The sequence below is a fragment of the Astatotilapia calliptera genome, chromosome 15, assembly GCF_900246225.1.
Source record: "Astatotilapia calliptera chromosome 15, fAstCal1.2, whole genome shotgun sequence".
Classification (NCBI taxonomy): domain Eukaryota; kingdom Metazoa; phylum Chordata; class Actinopteri; order Cichliformes; family Cichlidae; genus Astatotilapia; species Astatotilapia calliptera.
The window spans coordinates 7,851,057-7,861,686 of NC_039316.1; the positions used below are offsets into that span (position 1 = coordinate 7,851,057).

The 10,630-nt window shown below is 40.4% G+C and overlaps 1 protein-coding gene across 7 annotated transcripts in view; it reads left to right on the forward strand.

Annotated features, from left to right (window-relative positions):
* The window catches only part of LOC113037632 (steroid hormone receptor ERR2-like), an 82,207-nt gene extending 73,320 nt beyond the window's left edge, over nt 1–8,887 (forward strand). For all 7 annotated transcript variants that reach the window (XM_026194909.1, XM_026194907.1, XM_026194908.1 and 4 more), the window contains 2 exons: nt 2,906–3,175; nt 5,903–8,887. In XM_026194909.1, coding sequence (XP_026050694.1) covers nt 2,906–3,175; nt 5,903–6,147 — 515 coding nt within the window. In that variant the 3' untranslated portion in view covers nt 6,148–8,887. The remainder of the gene's footprint in view (nt 1–2,905; nt 3,176–5,902) is intronic.
* The last annotated feature ends 1,743 nt before the right edge of the window (nt 8,888–10,630 follow it).

The window sequence follows — 10,630 nt, forward strand, 5'->3', positions numbered from 1 at the left end:
AGGCAACCCACCCGCAGTAGATGTGCTCGGTGTGAGGTCTCGCAGCAAGCTATCAAATACGGCGCATTTCTGGGCTTTTAAAAAAAAAAACGCTACGCGTCGCCAGGTGTTTCATCGGATTTGAGGTGTTACCTCCTTTGACAGTATCACAGTATCAGCTTAAAGCACTTGTTGCAGGCTGCTGAGTTTGCATATTTTGCTGTGAAGTACAGCCAGACTTTTGACCGCTTCGCCTTGGACATTTTTAATCTGTAGCTCTGCTCTAACAGAACGTACGTACCTGGCCCCGCCTACTATCCTCGGAAACGTAAAATGATTGGCTAGAATCTAAAGTGTATCACAGCTCAGGAAAAAAAAGCACCGAAATAAAGCACCGAAATGTGCGCTGCTTTTCGGTCTGGTTACTACCGTTTATGTCAGAACCGGTGCCATCATGGCACCGGACACCGGTACCCATCCCTAGTCCTGCCTCACTATTCTAAATAAGCCTCACCAAATTTAGGCCATTCATTTCTCTTGCAGAAGTGTCTTTGGGGAATCTGGAGTAAACTCATGAATTCCTGACACAGCATTGATATCTACATTCAGTGATCCTGTGGTCCTCTCTTCCCCCCACTAAACATGTACCGGATGTCCTCCATCAAATGTCTGTTTGTCAGATCTGAGGCTTGGATCGATACCCTTTCGCATTTGGTGGACTGATTACAATCTACTAATCAATGACACCCCCAGCACTCTTTTCTCTCTGTTTCATTCTCTCGCTTCCCGCCGTTCCTCTATTTGCTTGATAAGAAACATCGGGAGGACCCCTTTTAAGTCAACCTGTCCGATTCCGATCCATACAAGTTTCAAGATTTAAGTAAGCAGCGTGGTGAGTTCAAGGCCCTGGTCAATATCCCCCAATCACCTTCCTATTCACCATAGAGTAGTGAAAGGTATTGTGGCCATTGAGGTCCTTTCAGGTGTTTGATGTGGTGTGTGTGAATGTTAGAGGTGAAAGTTGATGGGTCGACCTCGAGATTTGGATGAATTGCCACACCAAGTTCAAAAGGTTGAACAACACAGGAAGAAGCCTGCATGTGTGCTTTGTTTTTGGATCTTAACATTGCTGCGTTTAAAGCATTCCCCTTCATGATTCCATCCCAATCCCAGTGAATATGTTATTCAGTATATGTACGGACCTGATTTCTCCTGTTGCAAAACTCTAAACAAATTCTCACACACTGAAAATCAGCACATTAATACACTTGTGATACATGATGGTAAATGTTGTTGGGAGAACTACACCACAGCTACAGAACAGATCCAGTTTCTTAATCATGGTGGCTCAAAATTCCTGTGAATGAACTAACCAATAAATACCAGTTCAGAGTCCACAGCCAGAAGAGGTGAGTTGAAAGTTGATGCCAATAAAGAATATGAACAATGTGATAGGCAGGAACAGGATTAGAGTGAGACACCATGTTCATATACAGGGAATGATTGTGCATGAACAGGAAAAAAGACATTTTACTATGATACGCAAATCTGTGTATGTCTGTCCATATGTTTTTGCTACCAAACTTGGTACGCAGGCTCATCTGATACACCTGAAGGTTGTTGTCTATATCAGATATTCTGATGCCCAGCAACCAGCTAATAACAGGTTAAAATGACATGATATTAGCATTTCTGAAGCTGCAGCAACTTATAAAAGGATTTTATAGTTTTAGTTTCACAACAATAACACATCCACAAAATTTAAGTTATGGATGATATGTTATGATACCTTCAGGTTCCATGAGAACCATATTACAAATGACTAAAATTACCTTTTTAACCTTGAATGTACAACAATCCACAATACCTCATGAAATCATCATCACCTATTGTTTTCAATTCACAACATTAACATCTCATTTATATCCACAAAAGTGGAATTACACATGATATATTATCATCATGTTGCATAGCAACCACCTGGCAGTGGGCTGAAATGACCCAATTTGTGCATTTATGGGGCTACAATTTATAAAGCATTGATCATTTTAATTTAATGGCCATCAGCAAAAACGGGTCAGAAAGTACCGTGACATGGGCATGTACTATTAGAGTTTCTTGTTGTAGTAAATGTTTTATGTATATAAGTATTATAAACCTGTAGGCTATATCTTTTATAGATAAAAGGTACTTTCACTTGCTTCCTTTAAAAGAAAAAAAAATCATCAGATGGTCTTTCTGATGCAAACAGAGGTTGTTTTTTTTGATTCAGAAGTGTTTTGATTACTGTTTGAAAGGTTTTTCTTTACCCTTTTATGAAAAGGGTGGAGGAATCCCACAAAAGTCTCTTAGAAAATGCGAAAACTATAAAATGGTGAAGTCTAATTATAAATCCACACGATCTTCTTTTTTTCTCCTTCCTATTTTCTCAGTTGGAATTTCAGTACATTAATTTAGTCTGTTTTAAATGACAGAATTAACTTTGAAGTTGTTGTAAAGAAGAAGTGAATGTCTATTCACCCGTCCTTACTCTGACAATGATACGATATAATCAGTGTTAAGTCTGGATTTGTCCTCACTAAGCAGGGTCTCATGTGCTTATGCAGTGGGTTGCAGAAGGACTGAGTTGATGGCTGAGGCAGCCCTGGCTCATGTTTCAAAGGCCTCTGCTCCTGACTGATTTATATTGCTCCCTGAAAGCCACTGCATACAGCAGTCGGTCTCTGTTTCAAGTCGGACTTCTTTGAGGATTGCGCAGCAATTGTACATAGCCCATAAAGCACACAGAGGACTGAAAGAGGCAACAATTGAGCAGGGGGGTTAATAGGCTGCCCTCTTACTATGTCACATGGTTGTTCTGTGTGAGGGCTCAGCAGTACCTAGAAAATGTTCAAATGTGACATATATTTTCTTTATACTCCTGCAGGCTTTTCCACACTCTCGCTGGCAGACCAGATGAGTCTATTGCAGAGTGCCTGGATGGAGATCCTGGTGCTGAGCATTGTGTTTCGCTCACTGCCCTGTGAGGATGAGATAATGTATGCGGAGGACTACGTGGTAGATGAGGAGCAGGCGAGGATCTCAGGCCTGCTGGACCTTCATGTTGCCATCTTGCCATTGGTCCGACGCTACAAGAAGCTGCGTATGGAGAAGGAGGAGTTTGTTACGCTCAAAGCCATTGCACTCTCTAACTCAGGTAATCTTCCATTCACCTGTTAGACTTAAATTCACAATCCTAATCTATGAGTTTGTGAACAGCACAAATATTGTAGGCTCAAATTCATAGAAACGTTGGATGAGTAGTGGGTTTGGATCTTCATAAACATCATAGTGCATCAATAAGTAGGCAGAGCAGGATTGTGTTGCTGAATGCAAGTCAAAATGATGGGATTACATCCTAAACCAAGTTCTGTTTATTGTATTTGGCTTCCAGAGAGTTTAAGTTTTCCAAAAATCATCTATTTAAAACTCCCAGAGATAGTAGTGGCTCAGTGGCATACTTGCGTTGACTACTACCCCCACCCTGTCACGGCAGATGGCTGCCCCTCCCTGAGCCTGGCTCTGCCAGAGGTTTCTTCCTGTTAAAAGTGAGTTTTTCTTTCCCACTGTCGCCAACTGCTGTACAGGGATCATCTGATTGTTGGGGTTTTCTCTGGAGGCTCTTTTCCCTCCAACTTAAAGCACCTTGAGGCGACTGTGATTTATCGCTAAAGAAATAAAATTAAAGTAAATTAAAATACTGTAATCAAGTAATCGAAAACCGATTAGTCACTTTTGCCAAATAGCCTTTATTTTCTCCGCAGTAATGACATAGACAGGAAGGTACATCTTTATATAAAATCTCAAGTAAAGCCTGGCAGTTGGCGTTTAATTAAACAGACAAAGAAATAAAACACAGGGATAAAAAATGTCGAGTGGTTATCGGTATCTTGTGGCACCATCACCCCCACAATGAAAGATCCCCGATAAGAGAGGACATAAAGGTCAAGATCAAGATTTTTTTTTAATTTAACTTTGTGTCTGTGTCTGTGTGTGTAGCTATATTTTAATTTGTGTGCAGATACATGTGCACGTGTGTTTGTGTGTGACTGTCACATTGCACTCTCATTCTCTCCATCTCCATAACAGTAGCTGCCAGCGCGCCACAGCCGAGGGAGATATATTTAGCATTTCATTAGAAAAACAGGGGCTGTCAATAAAATGTGTTAAGTGGAGTGGAATGAGCGTCGGGGAGCGACGGGCCTCGTTTGTTCCAGTGTGAAGATGCTGCGCCCGTATTGACAGTTTGCTTTTCATGAGGCTGGGCCTGTCCCCCGCTAATCAATGCCTGTTAGGAGTCTTTTCTCCTGCCTGACTGAAAAAAATGAAAAATGCTGAGCCCAGAGCTTTAGTCTCCTGATGACAAACACTCCATGGGAAAGTTGGGGATAAATAGGAGGGGAGGTGATGGAAAGACAGGGAGGTAAAGGTATAAGGAAGACGTGTGAGAGAGAGAGGAAGGCTAGGGTTCAGAGGGGTTGCTCTGGGAGGGCGAGGGGGCAACTTCGGCTCGTTTGAACACAGTCTCGGCGAGCTTCGGCTCCAGTGGTCCTCTGGGTGTGACAGCTGTGGAAATTCATGGCCATTGATTTTGTAATTAGCAAAGTATCGACGGGATTGACGCCAGGCTGCTGACGGATTACATAGAAATTGTTTCTTCAAAGTTAGTTTTGCATTCCTCCCCCAGCCCCAGCCTCCTTAAACACACACAAACACACACACACACACACTCATGCTTTACGCGTGCACCCATTTAAAAACATATTGCTTATTTTCCACTCTCTTTCTCACATCTGAGCGCGCGCACACACATGATCGTGCAGCCTAATGAGGATCAGATCAGCATTAACATGAAGGTTTCAAATGAAGAGTGCTGGAACACATGTGCGGTCCACATAGCCTAGTTAATTTCCCAAGATAGAAATGCAATTTACACAGAAGGCGACTGGTAAAAGAGACTTAATCAGTCAGTTAGGAACATAATTAGCCTTGTACTTTCCCTTTTTTCTGCCTCATTTACATGTTCATACACGGTCTTACTTCACGCCACAACTTTCATGACACATAGCAGAGCTGATCTCATTCACTTACACTTCAATCAGCAGCCGTGTTTGCCTTCTCTTTAGCGCTACTCCGTATTACTACCAGGGTAGGACGAGTTTATCTCAGTCTGTGAGATTTGATTATAATACTGTATTGAATTCGCATTTGCGTCGTGCACTGCTTTATCTGTGAGTTAATGAATTGTGGATATGATGCATACACAGATTAGACCTGACACAGTATGTCAGTGCAGTGAAATTGGCTGAAAGCAAACCAGTGCTTGTCCATTAAAATGCTCGCTGTCAGCTCGTCCTTCGGAGGACAAGCCTGGTTTTTTTTTCTCTCTTTTTTCCCCTCCAACATGTAGAGTTATACGTAGAGAGCAGTTTTTAATAAGTCTCAACTGGTTTTATTTTAGAGCCTATACATAAGGGGGCCAACTGCTCTTTCTTATGGAAATGAAGCCCATCTGCCACCATCATTCAGCTGAATGATATCCTAGTAATGCAGCCATCTGAATTCATTAGCAGGGGGGATGTATGTGGTCCATGATACCAAAAGAAATGAATCTTTTTTTTCCTCTCCTGCTGTATATTTATATATACCTACTGTACTTCCCTCTCTTCCTATGTCTCCCGAGACTCCCAGCCATGCATAGTCATTTATTTAAGGAGCGTCATTAAGCACTAAGAAGCAAAATTGCACGTTTGCATATACAAGCTACTGAGTTTAAAACCAGATGATGCAGCTGCAAAACATGCAGTTGTTGTCAATGTAGATATGAAACATCTGATTTGTCTTAGGCATTTTTGTCATTCCGACTTTCTTCTTCTCGCTCCAGACTCCATGCACATAGAGAATATCGAGGCTGTCCAAAGGCTCCAGGATTCTCTTCATGAGGCCCTGCAGGATTTTGAGGGTTCCCAGCACCCAGAGGACCCCCGGCGGGCAGGCAAGCTGCTCATGACCCTGCCTCTGCTCCGTCAGACTGCCACCAAGGCCGTTCAGCACTTCTACAGCATCAAAATGCAGGGCAAAGTCCCCATGCACAAACTATTCCTCGAGATGCTGGAAGCCAAGGCTTGACACCCGGGCCGGGTGTTTGACGTGCAGCTGCATCACCCAATCCGAGGCGAGGGACAGCCCATTAAAAAATAAATCAATAAATAAAGGTGGTGCCAACTGACAATGGAAGGATGAAGCTTGGAGTCATTTTAACACTTTTAAACAAAACTAAACTTAAAGGTAACTAAAGGGACTTGAAATAGTTTTAAAAGGTGGGCAATTATCAGACTGATTGACAGGGGATCACGATTATGTATATAAAGATGTTGTGTACAGAAATCAGGCAGCCGAGGTCTTGTTATAACCAGAGACCCGTTGCTCTATATCACCTGAAGGTTCTGTGAATTTGTTTCTTATCTTATTTTCATCTCAAAATGGAAATGTGATAATATAAATGTCCTCAAGAACTGTACAGCCACGTAGCCACATGTTTTTATTTCCTTCTCTCACGTTTTCTCATCGCAAGCTGTTAAAGCAATAGTCTCTAACTGGTCTACATATAATATGTGTACTGTATATTGTGTGAAATTGCACTGGACATGTGGGGTTGGGGGAGGGAGAACTGTTAGACATATTCTTGTATTGACCATCGAAGACAGTGGTACTCGTTACAGTAAGATTCTCCATTTCTTCATTATATATTTACCTCGTAGAAGCTTCATCAGCTCAGTGGTTCGGTCAACTTGGTGCTTGCAGAAGGACGGTGGTTGGCTGGTGATCAGAGTTCACTGAGAGTTTGCACTGAGCAGCTATGAATAATGTGGCAATAATGAGTATTGTATCAGCTCACTCTGTCGGTCCTTTTTGCTTTTAGAGGCTAAACTTGTCCCTCGCTTCTCTTTGTCCTCATGCACATCTATTGGCAACTAAACGTACTGTGAAACCTGCACGTGATAACGATAAGCTATATTTAAGAATGAAGTTAAACACAATGAATGCAATGTAATACGCCCTTTAATGCAAACTGACACCCCTAATATGAAGACCTCAGCAACTATACAATATCATTCAGTTTGTTTCGAAAGCTTTTTGTTGACGATGGTGCGCTAGATTGTGATATTTTGTACAGGCTTTGCCTTTTCTTGTGAAACTCTGCCCACCTTTGTTTTAGTTTGTTCTCAACACAACAAGTGTCACTATATTGATAGCCCATAGCTGAATATGTCTGTAAAGTATGAACAGTATTATTTGCTATTTAATTTAACATCATCTGTGTCGATATAAAGGCTACAGTCAATTAATATTATTAATTTGTGCGTTCAAATGCTTGTCATAATGTCCCAGTTGGTTTGTTGGGAAGTCTTTTTTTCCAACTGAAGTGTCATCACGTGCTTTGATGTAGGAATGTAGGAGCTTTAAACTAAAAAAAATGATGCTTTACATGACTTTTTATCAGGATAACTGATAAAGTTTAAAAAAAAGACTCTTTGTAGACACCAATTTGTGGTTGTAGCATAAGATCATATTGCAAATGAGATGAAGGAAGAAAAAAGTTTATATGCAACATGCTAAATTATACCCAAATTTTATTTTTTTTTTTGTCAGGAATCATTATGATCCTTACTTTCCTCACTTTTCTTTCGTCTTAATTTCTCTTTTCATCCAAATCACAATAATGACACTTGTTTGTCTGAGAACAACCTGAAAGGCTCTCCGAGTTCATTCTTAGTGGCAACAATAGTGGAAAATTATATATCTCACTGACCACCAGATGCAGCTTTCGGATGTTTTGTAGTTTTATTGGTCTTTAGCTCATTTTTAATGAAGGTGCTAATATTCAGACAGGCACTGTGTACAAACATACTCCCATTAAGGAGTACAGACTAAGTTAATAAATCTGTATATTCCAAAAGTAATGGTAGTCTTTTGGAGCATAATATCTATCAGTGATAAACCAGTTGCCAAATTACTCAATTAGGATAAAAGTGATAGAGTTATGAACATATTATTTCCTGTCCTGATGACCTGAGCAGGTTAGATGGAACATGTTACCATATGATCAAAACAGTATACTAATAATAAATGAAACAGCTGCTCTTAGGGTTTTAGTAAGACACATATTGTCCCTCGTGAACACTTAAAGTAGTCTTTAAAGTGTCAAGTGCCATTAGCTTCTGCCCAAACAATTATAAAGCATAAAGCCAAGCTGCCAGTAACTATTGACGATTCCCACAGGAACACTCCTGATTCACTGTAATGTAATGCATAGATAATTATAACCATATACATTAGAGAATACAATTCCCACGATGCACTTCCTCACTTGTTAACCAGCTTTTCTGTCCCCGGCTGAAATGAGGGATTCATCACCTCTGTACAGTAGCAAGCCAAAGCATTATTGTCTTTTTAATACACGTTATGAAAGCTGCTGTATTAGGCAGACATGACTGCTGTTTCCACATAAATACAGATTTTAATGGTGAGCATACCCTTTCTGCTCTGTATCCACTAAACCTAACAACAAAACATGCTGGAAATCTTTTATCTTCTTTTGTTCGCTCAATAGAGGCATTGATCGATCATTAGTTCTGTGAAGTCTCACTCTGAGATAAAAACAAGTCTAAAAAGTGAAAGGATTTTTTTTTTCTTTTTCTATTTTTTTGTACTAATTTGAGGAGAGTGTTTCTGTAAATGGCTGCAATCCAGCTCGACCAAAACAGGAAAACTGACCCTCCCTCCTGATCAGAGTTCATTTACACACCTCCATGCTCTTTGAAGACTTGATAGCAGATTAATTGTTTCCCAACTTCCCCCCCCCCCCCCCCCCTTCTCCCAAATTAATATAAGAAAATAAAAGAAAATGCTTAATTTATTTCCAGACTTCTAAAACGGTTCGACTACATCCAATTAACTCTAATTGTCTCCTAAGCTGAAATTCTCAGTAGAAATGGAGCAATTAAATTTCTGCTTTGGCTCTACCTTGGGGACGAGAGACGTTTTACTTTGGTTGATGGTGGGAAGGGTTTGTCTAAACCTTTACAAAGACGATTTCATGAGTCTCTGTAATAGTTTCATAACAGAGCGATCACTGGGCTATGCAAGGCAAATATGGCCACCCTATGTTCCTTGTGTTGTGGAGCATCAGACTGACATTTATTTGTTCTTTGTTTACATTGTGGACATGCTGTACAAATGTATTATGTGCATATTTCACTATACTACGACTGCTGTTCGTTACTATAACTATGATCCTTTGATTTGCCAATTTAGGGAGTTTTTCATGTTGGATTAGCAACAAAATTTAGAGCCCACTGAAAACCTGTATAATACAAGTCACTGTATTGAGTCAATGGGTAATTATTTAAGTAAGTCTTTGGTGAGATATTGTCTTATTTTCTGTTTTTTTTTTTTTCTTCTGTATCTTTGTGTATCTCAATGCTGAAACACACACACACACACACTGCGTTACCATCGATTTTGCTTATCGGCACAGCAGGACATATAGTGAGTAAAGTCGTCTAGACCCTATACCTCAATTCATATTTTTTGAAAATTACACTGGGTTTGGAAGCGGGCCATGGGTTCCTCTTGGGAATCTGTGGCACAGAAATAAAGTGACATCACTGGCTGGGTATTAAAAAAATGTAGATGAACTTACGGCGGTTGGGGAACACATTCCTCGGAGGAGAAAGCTGCTTATTCGCTGTTCCATTTGCGGACTTTACCTTAACTCCGCGCACGCTGAGATGACGAGATTTACATAAAACATGGAGGAACCTCCCTGGCCGTTCTGGTCCACGGTGTATAAAGGACCCTGCTAGGTGTATGTACCACAGACATGTGATTACCCAAGAGGATTAACCCTCCCCTTCTCAAAAGCAATATGTTAGCATTTGTAATATATGAATCAAGATAAAAGGGAGCTTTGGTTCATTTTGATTATACACTTATGCTTGGGAAAGGACAGGCTAACTATGCACGCACAGTCCTGGGAAGACAAAGGGAAAATATTGGAAGTTAGAAGCAACTACAGCTGGGTTTCACTGGACAGTATTGTGTGGCATTTTCTTGTGTTTCGTTTGTTGTGTTCATGCCTACTGTATCCATGTGTAAATATATGCTTTTTTTTTCTTTTTCTTCTTTTTTTTTGGAGTGAGTCAAATCTAACAGTGCACTGAATGTACAGTGACAATAAAATCACATGGTTTATGTAACAGCTGCACAGGATTTTTATTGGATAGCTATGCTTAGTTTTGGTCTTCAGTGTTTTTTACTGATAATGTAAGCTTATCGTGGTTTAGGTTTATAACTTTCTTTGTTTCTTTTTTTGCAAATTGTCACCCGGCACTTTTCAGATGTCTTCTGTAACAAAGTTGCCTCTCTGGGTGCAACAGTAACATCCTTTGTTGAAGCGAGGATGCAACCACATCTACAAAATGAGCAACAATGAGGTTTGCACAACCTACTAACAATATAATTGCAGCCTATGCTTAACCTGCACTAGATATAAGATGAAATTCGCATCAAACTTACACACAGATGCACACAAAATAAATAGTCCTTA